This window comes from Apostichopus japonicus, chromosome 7, assembly GCF_037975245.1.
Source record: "Apostichopus japonicus isolate 1M-3 chromosome 7, ASM3797524v1, whole genome shotgun sequence".
Classification (NCBI taxonomy): Eukaryota; Metazoa; Echinodermata; class Holothuroidea; order Aspidochirotida; family Stichopodidae; genus Apostichopus; species Apostichopus japonicus.
In genome coordinates, this window is record NC_092567.1 from 20,429,460 (window position 1) to 20,456,925 (window position 27,466).

The window sequence follows — 27,466 nt, forward strand, 5'->3', positions numbered from 1 at the left end:
AAGGCGAGGGGTGGGGGGGGGGGGGTTGGCTGTTTATGTTTTAAGAAATAAAAAATACAATTGAAAGCAAGGGCTTTGATGCTTTAAAAATGAAGAGTACCTTGTGAAGGACATGAAACATGCTTGAATTAAATACTGGGAGAGAAGAAGCAATAGTATACACATACACAAAGGGGATGGGGGGGGGGTATAAATGCATAGACAACCAGTTATTGGTAATCATATGAATTCACACTTATCATTTGCAGGTGAAAGATAAGTCCTTGATTATTTTTTCTTAAATTTTATGTGTATAACCTGAAGATGAGAAATATAAAACAACCTTTCACATGAAACTATTTTGTACCTCTTGTTAGTCTTTTAACTGTCTGCTCCATAATTTGAGCCGAAAACACCAAATTGGCCATTATTTTGATTTTCGAGTAGTTCCTTCAGTACGCCCTCATTTCTTCCTACCAACGCGTCTTCACATCCGCACCCCCCCCCCACCAGGGTTAGAAATCAAACAGCTCATTGAAACGATGTTCATTGGGGCATCGTGGATGAGCACGCAAGCTTTATGTCAATACTTTTCTCCTCTTTTCTTTCGATTACTACTCGAGTTTCGAGGCAGGCACGTGATTGTCATACTCATTTCCGATCACATGATCGCCATAATCCGCCGCTCGAGAAGTGTTGCTCCGCATCTGAACTTTTCCAAATACTGTGTGTGTGTGTGTGGGGGGGGGGGGGGAGGTGTGAAAGGAACCCTTCACTGGCCCTTTCAACCTAATTAGGTTGAAAGGGGAATGTTAGTGTTAACACTAACATTGTAAATAGTAGATTGTTTATTGAGGTTTAGACCTATTATTTTTAGACTGGAGTTTATAGACTATGCACCATTTGACGTTTCTGGGAGGGGGAAGCGCCCTACACACCTCAGGCATGGGGGTCGGGTCCAACGTCTCCAGGACTACGAGAATAGACATTAAGGTATCGCTTTATTTTAACTTTCATCTTACAACTTACATTGTATGTCACTGTTTGTGCCAATTAGAGTTGATATGCAGTTTGTCGCCAATTTCTGGGATTGTACCTTATTGGCCTATAGTTTAATTTAGCATTTTATCCGGAACGAATTCAAAGGCTAATAATACATCACACCAGTGGCGTAGATACGGGGGGGGGGGGGCGGTGCCCCCATGAAATCGGCTGCCCCCCCCACTGGGAATGGGGTAAAAAAAACACTCATCAGTGCGATTCACTAATATTTTTTGTTCAATAATTTGGGAAATAGAGTTGTACAGTTTTCTCGTCTGCATCTGGCAGAATAAGAATAATACAATATCTGTAGCAATCATGAGAATGGTCACACAGCATGGCACGGCAATGGTCGATGCGACCATACACCACGAACCTTGTGCATGTGCTGCGCGATATCGATATCTGCTGAAAATATGTTCAGTGCTTCCACCTAGCGCAACAACCTATCAAAAGATTGGCTCCGTTTGTACTGAGCCGAGGTATCAGGTAGGTATTCATATATTGCCTCGAGTCAAATGAATATATGTAATTGAATATTCCACAAAACAACTTGTGACAAAACCAACAGTATCTTGAACTTATTGTTTTTGTGTATAATTGGAGTGTAGACAATGCCATCATTTTTGGCAGAAATAAGTGTATTGTTAGAAATATCTTGATTATATACTGATAACATGTAACTGAATTAAGGTTGCAAGTACATTGCTAGTGTTTTATGTTGATATTTTATTTGATTAGGGGCGGGGGGGGGGGGGGGGCTCATCAGTGCTACTATTTGGCATAATCAGTTCTTTTTATCTTCATCTGTCTGTGATATTATGTTTATATGTATACATAATAAATTTGAGGTTGCAAGTGCATGGATATTGTTTTGTGTATAATTATGAGGAACTACTAACTTCTTTAGCATTATTCTATTTTTGTTTATTAGTAGAAAAGCAAAATTGAAAATTGTCAGTAGGAGCCAGAGGTCACAGGTTTAAATCTCAGGCTGGTCATAGCAAAGACTTGGTATGAATGGTAGTCAATACGTGCGTGATGCTCCGCATGGCCAATGGGTATGGAAAAAAAACAGCGCCCCACAATTGGGAAAATTGTTAGATTAACATACAATGGTTATGAGCTCAAGTTCAATGTTTCATCAGTCTATTAACAATACTATACAACCCTTCTTGTGTGTCAGATTCAAACTCCATGTACAGCATGTTGGTTCCTTCTCTAGGCAGGAATAATTGAATCCGCTTGCTAGGTAGGAGGTAGTCCGAGTAATCAGAGAGTTCGGATGGGCACAACTGCACAAGCTCCAGGCAGCACTGGCCCCCGTAGTCTGGACATTAACAACAGTCCGGCTAGGGCTTAGGTGTCGGGATCATAATCACCTGCAGCCAGGCGTTATCTGTAGCATATGTCCCCCAACTTTCTTTTTCCTATAAAAACATAGGTGAATTTCACTCCATGGGAGTGATCACTGAGCACATTCCGGTATAAGAGTGAATTTCCACTCCATTGGACTAAATCTTAACTCCTAATAGAGTTATATTCACTCATATTAGGAGTGAGCGTTAACTCCAATAGAGTTAAATTTCACTCTTAATTTGAATTGCGCCGAGTGATCACTCCAATGGAATGAAATCCACTCATTTGTTTTTAGAGTGTTGCTATATATATGAAGAAGAAATTAACATACCAATTCATGTTATCGGTCATCGATTGGCACAAAAACCCAGATTCTGATGACAGCTGCCTCAAGAAACCCAATAAATGGCCTAATTAGCACCGAGCCACCAATTTGGACCATTACCGAAACATCGATGCGTGTTAGTCTCCCATCCCATTCCTCTAATGCTATTTAAGTCCACATGTGGGCATATCCTGCAAACCTACCGGTAGCCCACAGGGGTTTGAGTTGGGAGAAAGGCCTTGACACCTTGATACGACAAATGATGCCAACTTCCCTCAAGTTAAAAAAGTCTGGCTAAGTTGGCAAGGCCAGTCAGCATGAAAGAGAAAAAACTTTTTTTCTGTCACCAAAGTTGCACATCTTTTTGGTTGCTATTTTGCCTCACAGGTGCCATCTCCTGCGATCTGGGGGGTGCCGAAATCTCAAATTTTCTCTGTACACTCCGCGCCAACCAAAGTGGCGCTCCGATTAGATAGTAACCTCCGGCCCACCACAAGAAAGAACAGCCCCCCCCCCCATGGCCCCCACTCAAAAATCCTATATATATATATATATATATTATATATATATATATATACATATGAATATATATGAACATATATATATATGATATATATATGTATATATATATATATATAGATATATATGTATATGTACATATATATATATATATTCATATATATTTATATACATATAATGTTAACTGGGGTGTTTCTAAAGTGATCGTGTATAGAACATAGAGGATACCGTACATAAATTACAGCAATTGTCGGTAATTTTACAGCCGGTTGTGGGACAAAAGCCCCTACGTTTACTACCGTTCAGGACCTAATGTTATGCGTTGATGTTGGAATAGAAAATTGACCTAACAGGTTACATATATACAAATTTAAGCGTTCAATATTTTCCTCGTATAGTCGTTTACGATCCAGGACGTTGACAATATATCATGTTGAAATATCTTTCTTGAGATGTCAATCAGTACATTTGTCATAAACTGACAGCAAAGAGGTTAAAACAGTTTAAATAAAAAGGTATGGCTACGGATGCTTAGTGACTCCATGTTCTTTAGAATTTGTATAAATTACAGGAGCTTTAGACATATTAATTAACATTGGCATGGATCTGGGTGACACTAGTGCGGACTAGGGGCATATATATATACATATTTATATATATATTTATATATATATATATATATATATATATATCATGTTTGATCTCTAGAGTAAGGCAAAATATGTCACCAAAAACAGAACTAGTATTGTTCGATACAGGTGACAAACGCCTACAGTGGAATTACGACCTTCCTTACCGGTTTCGAACCTCTGGACATACGATCAGCGTTCATAGCCTAGTGGTTAGGGTGTCCTCGTACAGAGCGGAAGGCCCGTGGTTCGAATCCAGGTGGAGGCTGAAAGTTGTTTCACTGTTCTTGATTTTCCAACTCATTACGATTTTCATTTATATATATATATATATATATATATATATATATATATATATATATATATATATAGATATAGATATATATATATGTGTGTGTATGTGTGGGTGTGTGTGTGTGAATAACGAAAAAACTAAAGGCTGGATCTCGAGTGAGACACAATAATTGAATTAGGTAAGTGATTGAAAGTAAAACAGCCAATGTTTGGTTTTTGCAGAGCTTTCGAGCGAAACTAGCTCTTCTTCAGTGCATGATCGCCGAAAGTGAAAAGGAGTAGCAGGAAATGAAACTAGCGTGATGAAACGAGTTTATGTCATCAATGAAGAGTTTTAGATTTGTCTCGCCGTGGGTCCATATCATGAAGATATCGTCAATGAAACGTAACCACGTGTGTGGTTTCAAGTTTTGTCGAATGCCAAAATTCGCTGACGATACAGAAAATTCGCAGATCTGAAAGTATTTCCTCAAATATTTAAAACATCAATCATTAACCTGTCATCAATGTTGAGAACCTATTGTTCTCAAATTACACTGATGTATACTACTGAAATAATTGTTTTTTTTTTTTGTTATGCTAAGAAGCCTTTACGTAACTATGAAAATTATAATCAATGCACTCCCCCGACAACACCCCCCCCCCTTCAAATAAATGAACTGAAAGTACAATTAGTTATCGCCTTATTTCATATCCGTGCATAGCCACTTTGAAGAAGAGCTATAACTGCTATACCTGTTATATTTTATTATTCTTGTTTAAGTATTCTTACCGGCATGAAAAATGAAATAATATTTACTGTTTAGTTCTATAACCGTGCTACACCCCAGTTTTGATTTTTACAACTCGCCAGACCATGTTCTCTCACACGGTATACTTTTTACTCCTTGCAATGATAAAGCACATGTCTATGACCTCATGGACATAATTTCATTTTAATTTATGATAGTTCCTCATATAAATGTTCTTCGTAGTAAACACTTTCAATGTGATCAGCCTTTTCATCGAAATGGCTAAGTGTCTCTTTTGAATTTTCCGCAATTTCTCTTTTTATCAAGGGGGGAGAATGGTCGAGTGCGGAACACTCTCCAGTAGTCGGTCTTTCAGTCGAATTATCATTCTCATCATCTAACTGCAAGTAATCACTGTTAGTAATCCCCTCGTCAATCGACTGTGAGTAGCGGTGACTCATCTCGCTTGGATTCGATGCTACTGTCACGCGACTGACATCCGCAACAATCTTTTTCGTGCATTTGTCTCGATTCTCCACATTTTCACTATCTAGTCTGGATTGGACGATTAGATCGACTACTAAACCTTGCTGATTTGTCCTTTCGGGAGTAAATCGATCCGGTTTAAAGTAAGAACACTTGAAACTAGTACTCGTAGGAGAATCGCAGTCGTCTGACTGGCGGTCATGACCATTGTTCCGTGCTTCAGTCGGTTCTTCATATTCGAGCTTGCATGCAGGAGAGAGAGGAGGGTCCGGAAGGGGTGCTCTGTCTCTCAGTAACAACAAGTTTGAAGTCGCTAGTGGTACAGAGTTTCGTTTTCTTGATAACAGGCATGAAACGGCGACTATTGTAATTAATAAGACATTGAAACCAGCTGATGCAATCGATATTTTCATTGAAAGATTGAAACCGTTCTTTTCTCCAGGTGAAAGCACCGATGATTCTGTCAAAAGCATTGAATGTTATAACGTGGATTATAAAATGAAGGTCCATATCACTATTATTATGATTATGATTATGAGTTTGCCAATGATGAATTGATAATGACTATGACAAGACAATGACAAGACTATGACCATACTATAACTATGACTGACTATGACTGGCTATGACTATGACAAGACTATGACAAGACTATGAGTATGACTGACTATGACTATATGACTGACTAAGACTATGACAAGACTATGACTATGAAAAGACTATGACTATGATTATGACTATAACTATGACTATTACAAGACTATGACCATGTTATGTGTATGACTGACTATGTCTATTACTATGTCTATGACTATGACAAGACTATGACTGACTGTGAGTATGACAAGACAATGATTATGACTACGACTATGGCAAGACTATGACTGACTATGACAAGACTATGACTATGACTGACTATGACTATGGCTATGACATTGACTACGATTATGACAAGACTATGACTAAGACTATGACAAGACTATGACTATGACTACGCACCGGAATTCGACGCCTTAATTCACTGGGCTATATGGACACCACTGGCAAGCATGTACGCAGGAGAGCAGTGGGTATACTATATGGGTGGGTACGCACCCCTTCCCCCATCCCATTTCACCTTCAACGTCAGTAAACGAAAAAGTCGGAGATTTACTGCGCGGATCGATAATAGTTATTAGCACAATAAGCACAAATTACCTTGCGGTTAAGAACTAAGTTTATACCCAATCTATGCACGCTCCCACATATAAAGTAGTCTGGGAGAATGTCTAATTTCCACCAACCCCATTGGACACACCCGTGAAATCTTGCACACGTCACTGCAGCCAACATTTATTATACGTAACAGAGTTCATACAATGTAATACCTTGTATTTTAACATATGAATAAACAGTGAAAATTATAACTTATGACTTAAACTATAAGATTTGTGTGTTTTAAACAACACGAAGATAATATTCAATCGGTCTTGACGTTCCCAATATGGACTCCTTATTGAATCACACATGACACAAACAAACCGTGTCTTATACAGGCTGGGTGCGGGAAGGAGGGGGGGGGGGGTTACGAGGGGTCCGATGGTTGTGTTAAGGGCGGAGGTGACCTCACATATTGTTAGGGTAAGAGGACCTTCCCTTTTGAGAAAGTATTGTAAAATCGAGGGTGCTTTGATGCAAACTGATGATATTTTGCAATTTCTGAAGCGAAGTTGGAGAATTTCGACTGTTTATATTTGTACATGATATGTACTTATATTATGTACACTATATAGAGAGTTTTATGTAATATTCTGGCAACCCAGATTTTTCCAGAAGTACATATGGTTGCTTCCCTGTACACATATGATTTAAATTGATGGATATATAAGGCAATCAGATATCTGTTCATGGAGACTGAAAGCTAAGCAAGAACTTGTTTATTTATTTTTTATCTCCTGTAGAGAAATCATAACGATTTACCCTTGTGCTTGCAATTTATTATGTGATATGCAAGCAGGCAGAAATATCGAAATATAATAATACATCAGCCCATTTGCTTTGCAATCACTTGGAATATTTTCGCAGTGGTCGATATTTGAGGCAATTGTGTCTCATATAATTGAAAGGGCGTACTGTGAAGGTTCATAATAAACCCAAGTACCATTTACTATACCATAGAACAAGAAAAAGAGTGGTCCTATAACATATACATGTTTCCCTTAGTGTATCGTAATAGCTCAGAAATATATATTCCCTGACAAAATTTGACTACAGCGGATTATAGTAACCACATGATAATTCAATTCGGGTTATAAATATGACCATACTGCGCATTTTCAAGTTGAACTTTGTGCGTAATTTGTATGACGAAAATATAACATTGTTAACAGGAAAATATAGCCTTAATACAATACACTTGTGGATGGATTTTTCGAAAGTGGGTAATTATTGGTAGGTTTCCTTTGCACTTTTCATCAAATTTGTGATCGGCGCTACATTTTATGGACAAAACATGCTTATAGAAGGAGTGAGTGGGTTTGTGGGGGGGGGGGCGGGGGGGGTGTTTGACATATAGAATTATATAATTGCAGATAATGATAATGTTATATAATATTTGATATACCAGTGCAGCGGTAAGTCGGTATAAATACGTCATATTTATATATTGAATATTCATATAACCTGTCACAACGAATTCGAAGGATCTTTCGTGTGGTGTGTCAGAAGTAGTTCCGTCGGTCGAACCTTAAATAAGCAAATCAAGTGTTCATATTGTATATTTTATATCAGAGATCATTTTATGGTTTGCCCCTGCCTCAAAATACGTGCCTACACATTGAAGGCTTTATCCATCTCACCCTTTATACACACACACACACACGCACACGCACACACACATATGTTGGTTTTACATTCCAACCGAGGACCCCATTGTATTTTCCTTTGTTCAAATCCACGTACCCTAACCTTAACAATAGCCTATACAATAGCAATTCTTCCGAGGACGTGGTGATTCTTTAGAAATCACAACCGAGGACCTGGAATTCTTTTGTTCAAGTCCTCGGTCAGACAGAAAAACAAACGCAGACGCACACACACACACACACACACAAAACCACTACAGGACGGACATTATAGCCAATACTTTTGCCACGCAAATAAATATGAACTCTGGCTACGGGCCTGCGCGGGGGTGATGGAAGAGGATTAATTCAGGATAGGTGGGGGAGGGAGCACAAATGTTGACTGACGTCCATCCTGGGATTCTTTCGGGGAGGGGAGTGGGGGAAAGTGAGGTTAGATGCAAAATCTTGCTCATTTTGTGCACAGTTTCGTTTCCATCATTTTAACTACATTTGGACATATGCATAGCACAATCATTCATTTTTAGATTGTGCTTATGAATGTAAGCCTTTTCGCGTGAAGTAAAGTATATTGGTAGGGGAAGGGTACCTCATTACCCATGTCCCCACCCCATGGGTGAGCCTGATGAGCTGGTGTTGGTATGGGTGGGCTATAGGGAAAGAGTATATGGACCGCGTGTCCTATATTGTAGGTTGAAGTGTGGATAGGGAAAGAAAGTGGTGAACGACTATTAGGTTGATCATGTGCGAAGTGTAAGCTCAGTGTTTAACACCGGTGTTAATTAACACCGGTGCCTTTCAATCATAAGGTCCCCGGTTCGAGTAACTCCCAGATTAATGTATGTCGTCCAGTTACAGAGTTGTTGACAATTAACAATTCATAATTATGGACGTTAAATATGAATGTGAGAGACTGACTTCAGTCAGCTTGCGGCTTTGATAAGCCAAGTAGGCTTCTTCGCGAGTTCCTGCTTGCAGGAGATCTAATATATACATACATGTGCCACTAGATTTCGCGCCAGTAGAAGAAAAAAATCTCGGACAAGTTTTCGAAAGAGAAGAAAATTAAGTTTAATTATAACTCACCCATTTCCGTTTGGGTGTTACCAATATTAGGCATCAACTCCGGGTAAATGGGATTAAAAGTTGCACGAGCGAGGAAACCACTCCATCCGAGATTACTGTCACTTTTAAAAAGAAGGAACATGGCATTCCCCGTGCTGGTGGTTGGTGTTGGGACACTGTACCCACAAAGAGTCTTTATGGTGGTAGCAGATGAGGACACACCGTCATGTATCTGAATAGATACCAAATTCAAGATTGTTCTTTATGAATTTGATCAAATCACCTCACAGAAATCCGAGTTTATATATATCATAGGCTTATATTGTACTTCCAGCTCACTCAATACACAATATCCAAGATTTATTTCAATTAATTCTGAGAAGGATGTCAAAAATAACAAACGTCCAGCCATAACACAGCTGCCCCAACCCCTTCTCCTAAACATATTTCTGCATTTGAATAATGGCATTGTTTATATACGTTGAAGAAAAGAAAAGATCAGATTGAAGACTCGGATACAGGGAAGGGGGATGGCGGAGGGGGGGGTGGGGGACGTTGGCTTGGTTCGTTGTTATATCCATGAATTACGGTACGGGTGTATTTGCCTGTATTTAACTTTATTAAGAGTTAAACCACACATGCGCAAAATTGAAAATTCCCCGTACCCACAAATTCGACTATATGCTTTCAATGTTATCATAATGTGCATTAATATAAACATCCTTATTATTTAATATACTTTCGATTTCATATAACCATGTTGATGCAAAGCAGGATATGAAGTCAGCGAACCAATCACATTAAAACGGATATAGCCTATATTGATCAGGTGCGAATCTTGGGGGGGGGGTAGGGGGAGGTAGACACTGCCACCCCGCCCCCACATTCAATATGCACTCTTCAATAGTTTTTAGCAGACGGTTAACTTTTGCTGCGAACGATGCAGGAACTCCGTCCCCTCCTTCAATAATCCCAGGATCCCACCCCTCTTTAATGAAACCCTGGCTCCACCCATGAAGATTCTTCACGCAGGTTTTTTCTATACGCGGAATGGTATAGACCTGCACAAAGTATAACACCTCCTTGTTTCTAGCATATGACTTAACACGGAAGTTACGTCACTCGCACAATCGCTGTTTGAATCATGAATCCATTTATGCTAATTCGAGAACTCACCGATAGACTGTCGTACCGACACCGTTCACCGTACAACGGGGAACCTGCTTCGATTTTAAACGAGCTGAACGAGAGCGTCACCGTTGTTAAATCTGGCGCTATGATCAAGTACCAGCACGTCACACGATGACCGTACTCGCCGGGGTAGTTGGGTGACGTTATGTTGCACCCATTGGTTGAACAGATAACGTTACAGGCTACCGCATGGGGATAATTAACAAGAAACAGATGTTAACATGGAGATTTTCTAGTAATTACTGCGCCAATTAAAGTAGCCATTGATCAATCTAAGACAAAAGTTGCTCTAACCCTCTGTTTGTGTTTAGTCTCCAGTATTCGGTATTGTATCATGCGCGGTTATAGTCAAGTCCTTTTAACTCGAGTTGCATGATTTTGTCCGAATCATAGCCGCTTAGGTCAAGTCCACTATACTGCACTGAGCCCGTGTGCGAGCGGCCGAGCCCAAATCAATCTCGGTCCGAGTCGTAGCCGATTCCGAGTTCACCGAACTTACCCACATTCCAGTAATTTAATAATTAATGACAACCACTTAAAACATTTGTATTAATAAAGGGGAAACCACAGAACCAAATCATCATCTTTAGCTTAATGTGACAGAGACATTTGTGAAGAACAATTCTCCCAAACAGCTTAGAAAAATCTTGCTCTCTTTGGGAGACATAAAGTAGTTCAAACGCCGCCTCTGGGAGCCGTCATATCGTAAAATCTATAGTCACTGTGCCACTATAGGCCCTAAAGGAGCTGAAACACTTGACTTACTATCTGGTTGACTTATCATATCTACAAGTCGGAACGTAAACCTGTTGTGACCCTGAAAGCTATCATACCATCACTACACATCTTTGTCACTATAGCTTCAATATATTTTATATTCAACACTTGCCAAAACCCATCCCCTTTACTACAGAAAATAAACATAGTATAACATATAACCATAGGCGTAGGAGGAGGGGGGCTGGGGGGGCTGCAGCCCCCCAACAATTATTTTGGGTGAAAATTCGGGCAGTATGCTGAGAATTTTTCGGGCACCTACTGGAAGAATAATAATATGCAATGTGTTTTTCTGGGGTTTTTTTGGTAAAAATTTGGCAATATGCTGAGAATTATTCGGGCATCTACTGAAAGAATAATAATTTGCAATGTGTTTTTAAATTTTTGGTGAAAATTCGGGCAATAGGCCTATGCTGAGAATTTTTCGAGCACCTACTGAAAGAAGAATAATTTGCAATGTGTTTTTCAAATATTTTGGTGAAAATTCGGGCAATAGGCCTATGCTGAGAATTTTTCGAGCACCTACTGAAAGAAGAATAATTTGCAATGTGTTTTTCAAATATTTTGGTGAAAATTCAGGCAATATGCTGAGAATTTTTTCGGGCACCTACTGAAAGAATAATAATTTGCATTTTTTTTCAAATTTTTTGGTGAAAATTTGGGCAATATGCTGAGAATTTTTCGGGCACCTACCAGTGGCAGAGCGTCCATACAGTCAGAGGGGCGATGACCCCTGACGGACTCAAATGGACTGCTGGCGCCTTTTTCAGCTTTTTCCCACTTTTTACGTATTCGCGATTATTGACTTTTTTATTGCGCTCTCAAATACCTATTGAAATTTTTCACAATTTGTTGGTGCAATTTTCTGACAAATGGCGATGACACCTATTTATTCTTTATTTATCTGCAAATTAGCAAGGCCCGGAAAGGGTCATTTCCGGCGATCTAGGGAGTATCTTTACTCAAAAATTTCTGTACGCTCCGCGCCAACCTGTGGTGGCGCTCCGCTTAGATAGTGTCAAAAGCGCCCCTACAGACCATTCTCTCCCCCCCCCCCCTCCCCTAGCTCCGCCACTGTCACCTACTGAAAGAAGAAGAATTTGCAATGTGTTTTTCAATGGTTAAACTTATATTATTATTATTATTGTAACGACTTCCCCAATTATACTAACCAATATAGAAGGGTAATAACACGGAAATAATTTAATGTTATTGGCAGGTGATGTAATAACTGATGGATGCCTATATGATATGCACATAACATGTAGAACGCGCGAGGAGCGCGCGAAAAAAATTTGGTTATATTTTTCGGGCAAGTCGTTACAGCCCCCCCCCCCCCAAATCAAATGAGGCGCCTATGCATATAACACAAAACATATAAGTATTTGAAGGACATGTATGATCGCGGTTGTCATATATTAAACTTGATCAAGTATTTATATGATCTTGCAGGGTGACGAAACATTAAATCATTGATATCTCCAAAATGAGACAAGATATTTTTTCCTTTATAGTTTGCGGAAGTTGTTCATATTTTAAGCGTGTTGAAGTAAAATGTCATCCACTTTCTGTTAAAATGTGGACGAAAGTATTGGCGAAACCTTTAGAGTAGTCTGGTTAGTCCAGTCAATCACTGTTATGTTAGGAAATGATAAAACACATCAGTTTTCAACTTATTAACGGGTACTCACCTTTGCCAGTTTTAACTGATAAAGCCATGAGAATCGGCTATATACATTTTTATCGAGTTATGAAAGGTACAAACATAAAAAGGAAATCAAGCCTTCATTCTAAGTCACTGTGTCATATAGACAAGATTAATAGAATGGTTTAGGTTCATTTAAATGAAATGAAATTAAATAAAATGAAAATGAAATATGCAGCTCGGCTTGCAGTGTGCAGCTTATTCCGACAGTTTCTTCATTTTCGTTATTGTTTTTTTTTTTTTTTTTGAAATGCAGTCTGATCGCCTAACCAATGATTATATATAACGAGGGGTTTGTTGTCGAATGGTATTGATAATAATCGCCAAAAGGTGTCCTTGATTGGAATATCTTAGTAAATGTAAATACGTACCTGACATTGAGAGTGGAACTTGCCAGCAGAATGTTATTAAAATCGCCAGAAATCTTGATGGGAATATGCAAATGCAATACATGATCGTTGGTTAAGTACGAGCAATTCTTTAAACCTGTCGTCCAGTCAGTAAAACGGTTCATTTGCTACTTTCAACTTCAGACTGAATGATCAATGTAGTTTAATCCATAAGTGTCAACAATGCATTCAACGAAAGCGAAAGAGGTATTCTATTTGAAGCAATGCATATACATATATATATATATATATATATATATATATATATATATATATATATATTTATATATATTCATTTAAATTCATATATATTCATTTATATTTATAAACATATGAGGTAAACAGGGGTAAGTGTTTCTAAAGTGATCGTGTATGGAACATAGAGGATACCGTACATAAATTACAGCAGTTGTCGGTAAGTTGCAGCCAGTTGCGGGACAAAAGCCCCTACGTTTACTACCGTTCAGGACCTAATGTTATGCGTTGCCGTTGGAACAGAAAATTGACCTAACATGTTATATATATACAAATTTAAGCGTTCAATATTTTCCTCATATAGTAGTTAACGATACAGGACGTTGACAATGTATCATGTTGAAATATCTTTCTTGAGCTGTCAATCAGTACATTTGTCATAAACTGACAGCAAAGAGGTTAAAACATATTAATTAAAAAGGTATGGCTACGGATGCTTATTGGCTCCATGTTCTTTTGAATTTGTATAAATTACAGAATTACAGGAGCTTTAGAAGCACTAGTGCTAGGGGCATATGTATATGTGTATATATATATATATATATTTATATATATATATATATATATATATATATATATATATATATATATATATATGGATATATATATATTTGGATATATATATATATATATATATATATATATATATATATATATATATATATATATATATTTACGTTAATGTTTCGGTTCGGGATTTGCTTTTAGCCGTTTTGATGGCATTTTCAATAGTACCCCGAAAATACTGTCTGTTTAGGATGTGTTGTGACATGTAGTTCTTTGGTGTGGGAATCAAAATCGACTTCAGAGGAGCAAATGCGTCGAATGCGCAACGCTTGAGTTTACGGAATATTTCTGGTACAGTGACGTGGATAGCAACTGCTTGGTAAAAGGTAGTTGTGCTTGTTCGTGGGTTTATTGCACAAGTCTGTTCTGGGTGAACCATTTTGTAGGGTCACAGTGGTGTCCAGGAAGTGAACGTTATGTCCAGAAAAATCTGCAGTAAATTTGATAGTGTGATGAAACGAGTTTATGTAATCATTAATGAAGAGTTCTAGATTTGCCTCGCCATGGGTCCATATCATGTAGATATCGTCAATGAAACGTAACTACGTGTGTGGTTTTAAGTTTTGTCGAGATAGAAATTCTTTCTCGAGGTTTCCCATCAAGATGTTGGCTAATACGGTGCCATTTTGGTACCCTCTGCGGTGCCTTGAATTTGGCATTAAATATGAAATAATATTTACTGTTTAGTTCTATAACCGTGCTACCCCCCCCCCCCCCATTTTTGATTTTGACAACTCGCCAGACCATGTTCTTTCACACGGTATTCTTTCTACTCCTTGCAATGATCAAGCACATGTCTATGACCTCATGGATATGTTTCTTTAATTTATGATAGTTCCTCATATAAATGTTCTTCGTAGTAAACACTTTCAATGTGATCAGCCTTTTCATCGAAATGGCTAAGTGTCTCTTTGGAAGTGGTTTCCGCAATTTCTCTTTTTATCGAGGGTGAAGAATGGTCGAGTGCGGAACACTTTCCAGTAGTCGGTCTTTCAATCGAATTATAATTAACATCATCTAACTGCAAGTAATCACTGTTAGTAATCCCCTCGTCGATCGACTGTGAGCAGTGGTGACTCATCTCGCTTGGATTCGATGCTACTGTCACGCGACTGACATCAGCAACAATCTTTTTCGTGCATTTGTCTCGATTCTCCACATTTTCACTACCTAGTCTGGATTGGACTTTTAGATCGACTACTAAACCTTGCTGATTTGTCCTTTCGGAAATAACTCGATCCGGTTTAAAGTAAGAACACTTGAAACTAGTACTCGTAGGAGAATCGCAGTCGTCTGACTGGCGGTCATGACCATTGTTCCGTGCTTCAGTCGGTTCTTCATATTCGAGCTCGCATGCAGGAGAAAGAGGAGGGTCCGGAAGGGGTGCTCTGTCTCTCAGTAACAACACGTTTGTAGTCGCTAGTGGTACAGAGTTTCGTTTTCTTGATAACAGACACGAAACGGCGACTATTGTAATTAACAAGACATTGAAACCAGCTGATGCAATCAATATTTTCATTGGGAGATTGAAACCGTTCTTTTCTCCAGGTGAAAGCACCGATGATTCTGTCAAAAGCATTGAATGAAATAACGTGGATTATTAAATGAAGGGCCATATCATTATTATTATTATTTTGATTATTATTATGACTATGCCAATGACGAATTGACGATGACTATGACAAGACTATGACTATGACAAGACTATGGCTATGACAAGACTATGGCTATGACCATACTATGGCTATGACCATACTATGGCTATGACTGACTATGACTATGACTGACTATGACTATGACTACGACTGGCTATGACTGGCTATGACTATGACTGACTATGACTATGACTATGACTGACTATGACTATGACTGGCTATGACTATGTATATGACTATGACAAAACTATGACTATGACTGACAATGACTATGACAAGACTATGACTGTGATTATGACAAGAATATGACTATGACTACGTACCGGAATTTGACGCCTTATATGGACACCACTGGCAAGCATGTACGCAGGGGAGCAGTGGGTATACTATATGGGTGGGTACGCACCCCTTCCCCCATCCCATTTCACCATCAACGTCAGTAAACGAAAAAGTCGGGAGATTTACTGCGCGGATCGATAATATTTATTAGCAAAATTAGCACAAATTACCTTGCGGTTAAGAACTAAGATTATACCAAATCTATGCACGCTCCCACATATAAAGTAGTCTGGGAGAATGTCTAATTTCCACCAACCCCATTGTCCCCACCCTTGAAATCTTGCGCACGTCACTGCAGCCAACATTTATTATACGTAACAGTGTTCATACAATATAATACCAGTGGCGGAGAAACAGGGGGGTTGGGGGGGTTTTAACCCCCCACTTTTTGAAGAGGGGGGGTTGGCCCACACAATCAACCCCCCCCTAGTTTTTGCCAGTAATGTTCTGTTATAGCCTATGTTATGTGCTCCAAATGGCATAATAAATCAAATTATTAAATTTGAAATTGTTAAAGTCATTTCAACCTTTTACCTGGTAGGCTACATCAACAATTAACGACCGAAAACCGAGTTTAAATTGACCTACACATTATTTCTAGCCCCTTTCCCCCACCTTGCACATTGGAACTTGTAGCTCATAGCGCTAACTTCACCCCACAACAGACATATAACGTTTTGTTGCTGTTGAATAGCTTTGGAACTGTATACACTTGCCAACTTCAACGAGGTGAAGGAAGGAAAAGAAAAAGAAGAAAGAGAGAAAAGGAGAAAAGGATGGAGTAGAAAATACGGCAAGAAAACAGGAAGAGAAAGAGGAACAGTGACAAAATTATTCGAATTTGTAAAGCAAACAGCAGATATCACATCATATCAGTGAGCATGAAAATGGCGTTCCACGATAAACAGCCTCCAAACCATGGGCGCAGATCCTGGTGAGGACAGCGGGACGCGTCCCCACCAACTTTTTCAGTAGTGGGGACATGATATACCGTGTCCCCACCAATTTGTTTTGACCAATAGCTGCATTTCAAGTTCCCCTGTATTGAACGTTGGCGCAGTTTGATCCAGCATTGTGCAAATGACATGCAGCAGTTCTCATTTTATTGTATTTTATCCACAGTTGTTAAATATAGGACGGAAATCGCATTTGCGGCAGTCTATATTTGTTTTCTGGGAGAGGACCCCAGACCCATCGTATAAACAAAAGTCTACTTGGATTATTTGTCCCCTGATTTTCGTTCTGCAGACGCCCATGTATTTCTCCAAACTAAATGTCTAAGCCATGAGATCTAAAACTTAAGGAGGTTTAGGAGCATCATTAGGTCTGGGAAGTGTTATTTCCGGCGATCTAGGAGGTATAATTGCCCAAAAAAATCGTACGCTACGCGCGAACCCATGGTCGCGCTCCGCTTAGATAGTGTCATAGAACAGACACGCGTCCCCACCATTATCCAAGACTGATCTGCGCCCATGCTCAAAACTGTCGATGTGTGTAGTGTTCGGTTTCGGAAATATCTGGTATATTTTTATTTCCTTCAACGAAATTTTTTAGTAGCCGTCTGAATTTTCGAAAATTCCCTAATCAACATTCTTCATCATACTTCATCATACTCGTGCAATTTTGACCCGTCTGTTAAAGGAGGTTTTTCTATATCGGTTGTCCATAGATGATATTTTGTGCAACATTATTATGGGTATGTTTTGAAGTGAATTTATTCACGAGAATTGTGAACTTTCAAATTCTGAACAGTGGGGCTGACGGATATTGTGGGCCGCGATGAAGAATCACCTACAAAAGCAATGATCCACAGGATATGTGATGAAGTCGAACATGATGTGTGACTGGTGACAATCTTCAAAAAGGTTATAGATGAGAAAAAAAGTATTTGGAAAAAACTTGGTTCTCAGGCAAAAGTGTACATATGGTTGGTCAGTTTCAAGCCCGAGAAGTACCATTTCCGGTGATCTGGGGGTACCAAAACCAGAAATTTGCTTGTACGCTGCGCGCCAACCAATGGTGGCGCTCCGCTTAGATAGTAATATGCGCCCCCCGGGTTAGAAAATCCTGCAGACGCCCCTGGTTAAATGCAGCTTTTTAAGGCCTGGGCAGTGCAATTTACTGCAATCTGAGAGGCAATATTTGCCAAAAACTTCTTGTGCACTTCGCGCCAACTTATGGTGGCACTCCACTTAGATAGTGAGCCAGCAGTTATGACTTTTTATTTCATCAATGGCCTGCAACCCCCCCACTTCTGACAAGAAATCTCCGCCACTGTATAATACCTTGTATTTTAACATCTGAATAAACAGTGAAAATTATGACTTATGTATAAACTATAAGATTTGTGTGTTTTAAACAACACGAAGATAATATTCAATCGGTCTTGACGTTACCAAAATGGACTCCTTATTGACTCACACATGACACAAAAACCGTGTCTTATACAGAGTATAAGGGTGCGGGAAGGGGGGGGGGGGGTTACGAGGGGTCCGATGGTTGTGTTAAGGGCGGAGGTGACCTCACATATTGTTAGGGTAAGAGGACCCTCCCTTTTGAGAAATTATTGTAAAATGGAGGGTGCTTTGATGCAAACTGATGATATTTTGCAATTTCTGAAGCGAAGTTGGAGAATTTTCGACTGTTTATATTTGTACATGTTATGTACTTATGTTATGTACACTATATATAGAGTTTTATGTAATATTCTGGCAACCCAGATTTTTCCAGAAGTACATATGGTTGCTTCCCTGTACACATATGATTTAAATTGATGGATGCATAAGACAATCGGATTGGCTAGTTTATAATGACGTCACTGGAAAGCATTATACGTCCATACACATTTCAAGATTATCTGCTCCGTTAAAAAAACAACTCAATTTTTAAATTAAAAGAGAAGTCCAGGTCAAAAATTCTTTTTGATATCTTAAAGAGGAACATCATCTAAGCATTCTGGTGCAAATTTCACTAGAATTCTTCGATGATATGTTCCTCTTTAACACATCAAAAAGAAATCTTTGACCTGGACTATTATTTCAAGTTGCACTGCGATAATTATTTTCGTTTTCGCTGGGAGGGGACTTTTATCTGTTCATGGAGACTGAAAGCTCAGCAAGAACTTGTTTTTTTTTTCAATTTCGTGTAGAGAAATCATAACGATTTACACTTGTGCTTGCAATTTATTATGTGATATGCAAGCATGCCGAAATATCGAATAATAATAATAATAATACATCAGCCCATTTGCAGAGATCAAAAGCATGAATTAAAAACAAAGAGTTTGTATAAATGCAGAGTAATTTATCCTGCAGTCGAAATCTGCTTTGCAATCACTTAGAATATTTTCGCAGTGGTCGATATTTGAGGCAATTATGTCTCATATAGGGGAAAGGGCGTACTGTGAAGGTTCATAATAAACCCAAGTACCATTTACTACCATAGAACAAGAAAAAGAGTGGTCCTATAACATATACATGTTTCCCTTAGTGTATCGTAATAGCTCAGAAATATATATTTCCTGACAAAATTTGACTACAGCGGATTATAGTAACCACATGATAATTCAATTCGGGTTATAAATATGACCATACTGCGCATTTTTAGCAAGTTCTATAAATGGCGGGGAACTTTGTACGTAATTTGTATGACGAAAATATAACATTGTTAACAGGAAAATATAGCCTTAGTGTAATACACTTGTGGATGGATTTTTCGAAAGTGAGGAATTATTGGTAGGTTTCCTTTGCACATTTCATCAAATTTGTGTTCGGCCCTACATTTTATGGACAAAACATGTTTATAGCAGGAATGACTGGGTTTGTGGGGGAGGGGGTATTGATATATGTAAATATAAACTTGCAGCTAATGATGATGTAATACAATACACCATTGCAGCGGTAAGTCGGTATAAATACGTCATATATTTATAATGAATTCATATTACTTGTCACAACGAATTCGGAGGATCTTTCTTGTCATGTGTCAGAAATAGTTTCGTCGGTCGAGCCTTAAATAAGAAAAGCAGTTGTTCATATTGTTTATATTTTATATTAGAGATACTTGTGTGGTTTGCCCCTGCCTCGAAATACGTGCCTACCTATGGAAGTCCCTATATATCCATCTCACCCTTTATATATACACACACACACATGTTTGTATTACATTCAGACCGAGGACCCCATTGTATTTTCCATTGTTCAAATCCACGTACCCTAACCTTAACAATACCCCAATACAATAGAATTCTTCTGAGGACGTGGTGATTCTTTAAAAATCACAACCGAGGACCTGCAATTCTTTGTTCAAGTCCTCGGTCAGATAGCAAAACAAACGCACACACACAAAAAAAAAAAGAAAAAAAAAAAAGCTATTGGACGGACATTATAGCCAATACTTTTGCCACGCAAATAAATATGAACTCTGGCTACGGGCCTGCCCGGGGGTGATGGAAGAGGATTAATTCAGGATAGGTGGGGGAGGGAGCACAAATGTTGACTGACGTCCATCCTGGGATTCTTTCGGGGAGGGGAGTGGGGGAAAGTGAGGTTAGATGCAAAATCGTGCTCAGTTTGTACACAGTTTCGTCTATTGTTAGGGGAAGGGGACCTCATTGCCCATGCCCCACCCCCATGTGGTGAGCCTGGTGAGGTGGTGTGGGTACGGGTGGGGTAGGGGAAAGAGTATTGACCGTCGTATCCATATATATATATATATATATATGGAGGTTGAAGTATGGATAGGGTAAGAAAGTGGGGAACAACAATTGGGTTGATTGCCCCTAGATTTCGCGCCAGTAGAAAAAAAAAATATTGGACAAATTTTCGAAAAAGAAGAAAATTCCATTTATTTATAACTCACCCATATCCGTTTGGGTGTTACTAGTATTAGGCATTACCTCCGGGTAAATGGGATTAAAAATGGCACGAGCGAGGAAACCTCTCCTTCCGAGACTACTGTCACTGGTAAAAAGAAGGAACATGGCATTCCCCGTGCTGGTGGTTGGTGATGGTACGCTGGACCCACAAAAAGTATTTATGGTGGTTGCAGATGAGGACACACCATCATGTATCTGAATAGATACCAAATTCAAGATTGTTCTTTATGAATTTGATCAAATCACCTCACAGAAATCCGAGTTTATATATATCATAGGCCTATATTGTACTTCTAACTCACTCTATGCACAATATCCGAGATTTATTTCAATTAATTCTGAGAAGGATATCAAAAATAACAAACTCCAGCCAGCTTCCCCAACCCCTTCACCTAAACATATCTGGTCATTTGAATTATGGCATTGTTTATATACGAAGTTGAGAAAAAAGAAAAGATCAGAGACAGGGGATGGAGTGGGGGGTGGGGTGGGGTGGGGGTGTTGGCTTGGTTCGTGGTTATATGGCTTATTTGCCTGTATTTAACTTTATTAAGAGTTCAACCACACATGCGCAAAATTGAAATTCCCCGTACCCACAGATTCGACTATATGCTTTCAATGTTATCATAATGTGCATTAATATAAACATCCTTATTATTTAATATACTTTCGATTTCATATAACCATGTTGATGCAAAGCAGGATATGAAGTCAGCGAACCAATCACATTAAAACGGATATAGCCTATATTGATCAGGTGCGAATCTTGGGAGGGGGAGGTGGAGGGGGAGGGGGAAGTAGACACTGTCCCCCCCCCCACCCCCACATTCAATATGCACCCAACAATAGCTTTTAGCAGACGGTTAACTTTTGCTGCGAACGATGCTCTAGGAACTCCGTCCCCTCCTTCAATAATCCCAGGATCCATCACAGGGGCGTCAATCCAATTTGAAACGTTGTGGGGGGGGGGGGTGCGGACGTAATCGATTCGAGCATTCCGGCCGTAAGTACTATCTAAGCGGAGCGCCACCATCGGTTGGCGCTCAGCGTACCAAGAAAATTTCAGATTTCAATACCTGCCAGATCGCTGGAGATGGCACTTGCCAGGCTGGATAGCAGCCATCTAGTTGCGTGATTTCGGGAGAAAATTACAAATTCGTCACTTAGGAAATCTGCAATTAAGTTCATGCGACCTTCATTTTTGGTGGATTATTTCTTTTATTAGTGATTCTAAATGACATGAACATTAGAACTCATTGCAAGTTGACAAATGATGCGGCGAACTGGAACCCCAGCCCCATTTTGCCCTATGTTTCAGGATAGGATACCCCTCATTTGTTCGAACCTATGACAACTAACAATCTGTGAATAAATTTACTTCGAAATGGGCACATTATATTTCACCAAGTCAGTAAAGGAATGACCCCAGGGCCTCAGATATAGGCCTATAGCAGGGGTGGGCAACCTTTTTGAATGAATGGGCCAGATTTTAGGAGTGAAAGATTGACAGGGCCGCACCTAACCAACGACCTGCTGTTGATTTCAAACCTTTGATTCCGAGGACGTTCAAGTAATAGGTGTGTGTACTAATCTGTATTCACAAAAAACATAATGTCAATACAGTCCAGTTGATAATTAATGGTGATAATAGACCTACCTGACAGCATCATTAGTGCAGATAAATTCTAAGCAGCTAGCTCGTTTTTGTGATAATGTAAAATAGATTGATTTTTTTTCTTTTTCTTGAGACATCTCACGGGCCGCAAATAAATCACTGGTGGGCCGCATGTGGCCCGCGGGCCGTAGGTTGCCCACCCCTGGCCTATAGGAACGATGTCCCAAAATGTCCCCGGACATATAGGCGAAGAAAGCTATCCGCCGCGACTGCATGTGAGTTTCTCGACTTGCCGTCCTGGGAGTCATATACCACAAAATGGTGCATTTCCTCATACGCCATTATTAATAATTTAAATAACTAACTACTTAGGCACAGCCCAGATCCGAGTTCGTATAGTGAGCTTAGCGCAAATTTGGCCAAAAGTAATCATACGCCAGCATGTTAAACCACCAATGACTTTTAATGCCACCCGTGACACACTTCCAATGGGACTGTGTCAGTTTAAATGTTTTGCTAGGTCTACGAGAATACATATTCTATGAAATTTGAAACAAGGATGGCAAGACAAACCACTTTAATTAGGTTTTCAGGACCTCACCTATGCGCATGTATCGTCAGACTTAGAATAGGTCCCATGTGAGTGGTGGCTAAAGTGATGAAGACATCAAAATAAATCAGTGGTTGTTCGTTGGAGTCCTCACGCAAGTTACCTCGGTTGCTAGAATGGATCTGCATCTGGTAATCGGGTGAATTCTGGTCGGAGCGTACTATGTAACCACCGTGTACCCAATGATCCCACCCCACCTTAATGAAATCCTGGCTCCACCCATGAAGATTCTTCACGCAGGTTTTTTTTTTACCTATACGCGGAATAGTATAGGCCTGCACAAAGTATAACACCTCCTTGTTTCTAGCATATGACTTAACCCGGAAGTTACGTCACTCGCACAATCGCTGTTTGAATCATGAATCCATTTATGCTAATTCGAGAACTCACCGATAGACTGTCGTACCGACACCGTTCACCAGCAAAAGACGAGGAACCTGCTTCGATTTCAAACGAGCTGAAGGAGAGCGTCACCGCTTTTAAATCTGGCGCGATGACCAAGTACCAGCACGTCACAAGATTACCGTACTCGTCGGGATAGTTTGGTGACGTAATGTTGCCCCCATTGGTTGAAATGGTAATGTTACAGGCTACCGCAGGGGATAATTAACAAGAAACAAATGTTATAATGGAGATATACACTCATACACGTAAGCAAATTCAGCCTGAGACAAAGGACAGGAACATTTCTTGTCATTGTTCAACAAATTGACCAATTTTCCAGTAATTACTGCGCCAATTAAGGTAGCCATTGATCAATCTAAGACAAACGTTACTCTAACCCTCTGTTTGTGTTTAGTCTACAGTATCCGGTATTGTATCATGCGCGGTTATAGTCAAGTCCTTTTAACTCGAGTTGCATGATTTTGTCCGAATCATAGACGCTTAGGTCAAGTCCACTATACTGCACTGAGCCCGTGTGCGAGCGGCCGAGCCCAAATCAATCTCGGTCCGAGTCGTAGCCGATTCCGAGCCCACCGAAACCCACATTCCAGTAATTTAATAATTAATGACAACCACTTAAAACATTTGTATTAATAAAGGGGAAACCACAAAACCAAATCATCATCTTTAGCTTAATGTGACAGTGACATTTGTGAAGAACAATTCTCCCAAACAGCTTAGAAAAATCTTGCTCTCTTTGGGAGACATAAATTAGTTTAGACGCCGCGTCTGGGAGCCGTCATATCGTAAAATCTATAGTCACTGTGCCGCTCTATAGGAGCTGAAACTCATTACTCACTCTCTGGTTGACTTTTCATATCTACAAGTCGAAACGTAAACCTGTTGTGACCCTGAAAGCTATCATGCCATGATTGCCATCACTACACATCTTTGTAACCAGCTTCAATATATTTTATATTCAACACTTGCAAAAATCCATCTCCTTTACTATACAGAAAATAAACATAGTTTAACACATAACTCAACACATACAAGACTTTAAAGGACATATATGATCGTGGTTGTCATATATTAAACTTGATCAAGTATATATGACCTTGCAGGGACGTGACGAAACATTAAATCCTTGATATCTCCAAAATGAGACAAGATATTTTTTCCTATATAGTTTGTTTTTTGCGAAAGTTGTTGTTCATATTTTAAGCGTGTTGCAGTAAAGTGTCATCCACTTTCTGTTAAAATGTGGACGAAAGTATTGGCGAAACCTTTAGAGTAGTCTGGTTAGTTCAGTCAATCATTGTGCATATGATTGTGTGTTTAGTATTTTCTGTATGTAAGTCCTTCTCAGTAGCAACTGGGTCGTAACTGCAACATTGTGTTAGGACATTTTGACACAAATCAGTGTTTAACTGATAAACGGGTACTCACCTTTACCAGTTTTAACTGATAAGGCATGAGAATCGGCTGATATATACAGGCGCGTAGCCAGGAATTTGCCAAGGGAGGGGCGAAACTGTAGATTCGGCATTGCAAACAATCAAAGCGTAGGGCCACCATGAGTTGGCGCGAAGCGTACAAGAAAATTTGGCTGAAAATGCCTCCCAGATCGCTGGAAATGGCACTTCCAAGGCCTTGTAAGTTGCATCTTAGCATTTTCTCTTTTGAAAATACTAGCGATATCATAAAAACATTTAAAAAAATATGCTCAAGGGGGGGGGGGGCTGCCCCCTTCGCCCTCCCCTTGGCTACGCGCCTGGATATATATACATTCTTGTGTCGAGTTATGAAAGGCACAAATATAACAATGAAATCGAGCCTCCATTCTAAGTCATTGTGGCATATTGACAAGATTGTACAGAGTGGATTAAGTTCCTATGCAGCGTGGCAAACAGTGTGCAGCTTATTCCGATAGTTTCTTCATTTTCGTTATTGTTTTTTCTTTTTTTTCTTTTTTGAAATGCAGTCTGATCGCCTAACCAATGATTATATATAACGAGGGGTTTGTTGTCGAATGGTATTGATAATAATCGCTAAAAGGTGTCCTTGATTGTAATATCTTAGAAGTAAATGTAAATACGTACCTGACATTGAAGGTGGAACTTGCCAGCAGAATGTCATTAAAATCGCCAGAAATCTTGATGGAAATATGCAAATACAATACATGATCGTTGGTTAAGTACGAGCAATTCTTTAAACCTGTCGTCCAGTCAGTAAAACGGTTCAGTTGCTACTTTCAACTTCAGACTGAATGATCAATGTAGATTAATTTTTAAGTGTCAACAATGCATTCAACGAAAACGAAAGAGGTATTCTATTTGAATCAATATATATATATATATATATATATATATATATATATATATATATATATATATATACATATATATATATATATGTACATATATATATATATACATATATATATATATATATATATATATATATATATATATACAGGGGCGTATCCAGGGGGGCGCAACAGGCGCGCGCCCCCCCCCTATTGGCCGTCACCAAAAAAAAAAGTTTAGCAAAAAAAAAAAAAAAATTGATGACGACCTTTATGTGAGATGTCGGTGATCGCTCAACCCCCCCCCCCCCCCTCCCTCCCGTATGCTTTATTTTTTGTTTGCCAAAAAAAGGTTCTGGCGAAGTTCGGCGGCATAATAGTTTTAGAAACATAGATGGTAATTGTGTTTGTATTATCACTATAAACACTAAGTGACATGCCAGCCATACTAAATTGTGCATTTTGTGTCCATATTTACTGGAAATGTTGCTTATTATTAAGGTCGAAAAATGGATCACATATGGCCATGGGCGGCGATCCTGGGTGGAGGGGGGATATATCCCCCCATGAAAATGGGTGGAGGGGATGTAATGCACCATATCCCCCCCCCCCACCAAATGCCAGGGATAAGAATATTTTCATGATATATATATATATATATATATTTTTATTGATATAGTACATATATGCACCCTCATAGTATTCATATAGGCCCTATAGTAGGCCTACACACGTACATGTTCCCTCGACTGCTGAGAATCTCATGTAACCAGGGTAATGCTTAATACACGTTTCACCTGGATGCCCTAGCAATCGGTACCTAGGAATGTAACTATGTGTAATTGTGTATTGCATGTGTATAGGCCTATAATAGCCTGCATGAGGCCATTTTCTTCATCGAATAATATAAAAGAGCTCTCGAATATTCTAACGTTGCGCCTGAAACAAGATTGACAGGGGCAATTTTCCCAAAATAACACCCGAAATTAAAAAAAAAAGTATTTTGGATCCTGATTATGAGATATTTCGGACATGACATCCCTATTTTAAAGTTGGGTATATGCCGCTTGGAAACCTCGGGAAGTGCCGTTTCCGGCCATCTAGAGGGTTTGTTAATCCCAAAATTTTCTTGTACGCTTAGCGCCAACTCATGGTGGCGCTACGCTTAGATAGTCAACAAGGTCATATCCCCCCCCCCCCCACTCGGAAGTACGGATCGCCGCCCATGCATATGACACCATTTTGCATTTCAGCCCTTCTTCGAAAGCAAAAATTGTACACCCCTCCCCTTAGACCCATCCCCAAGGACGGCGATCATTCATGCCTGACGCCCCCCCCCCTATTGGAAAATCCTGGATACGCCCCTGTGTATATATATATATATATATATAAATATATATATATGATACGTCATCATTGTCAAATTTGGTGGGGTAGAATTACATCGTCATGATTCTGTCATTATATACAATAGTAGCCTCCCCCCCCCCCCCTTGGCTTCGCGCCTGGGGTGGCTTCAATTCA

The 27,466-nt window shown here is 39.4% G+C and overlaps 2 protein-coding genes across 2 annotated transcripts; both read right to left on the reverse strand.

Moving 5' to 3' along the window:
- Positions 1-4,248: 4,248 nt before the first annotated feature.
- On the reverse strand, positions 4,249-13,544 carry LOC139969697 (uncharacterized). Its single transcript, XM_071974847.1, has 4 exons — positions 13,316-13,544; positions 10,448-10,644; positions 9,293-9,503; positions 4,249-5,823 (listed from the first exon to the last, which is right to left on the reverse strand). Exons 1-4 carry the CDS (start codon positions 13,395-13,397, stop codon positions 5,087-5,089), a joined length of 1,227 nt encoding a protein of 408 aa, XP_071830948.1. The 5' UTR covers positions 13,398-13,544; the 3' UTR covers positions 4,249-5,086.
- Positions 13,545-14,249: 705 nt separating this feature from the next.
- LOC139969696 (uncharacterized) lies at positions 14,250-25,946 on the reverse strand. The gene is made up of 4 exons (XM_071974846.1): positions 25,737-25,946; positions 23,641-23,840; positions 21,010-21,220; positions 14,250-15,721 (listed from the first exon to the last, which is right to left on the reverse strand). The coding sequence occupies exons 1-4, from the start codon at positions 25,816-25,818 to the stop codon at positions 14,982-14,984; spliced, it is 1,233 nt and encodes a 410-aa protein (XP_071830947.1). The 5' UTR covers positions 25,819-25,946; the 3' UTR covers positions 14,250-14,981.
- Positions 25,947-27,466: the final 1,520 nt, after the last annotated feature.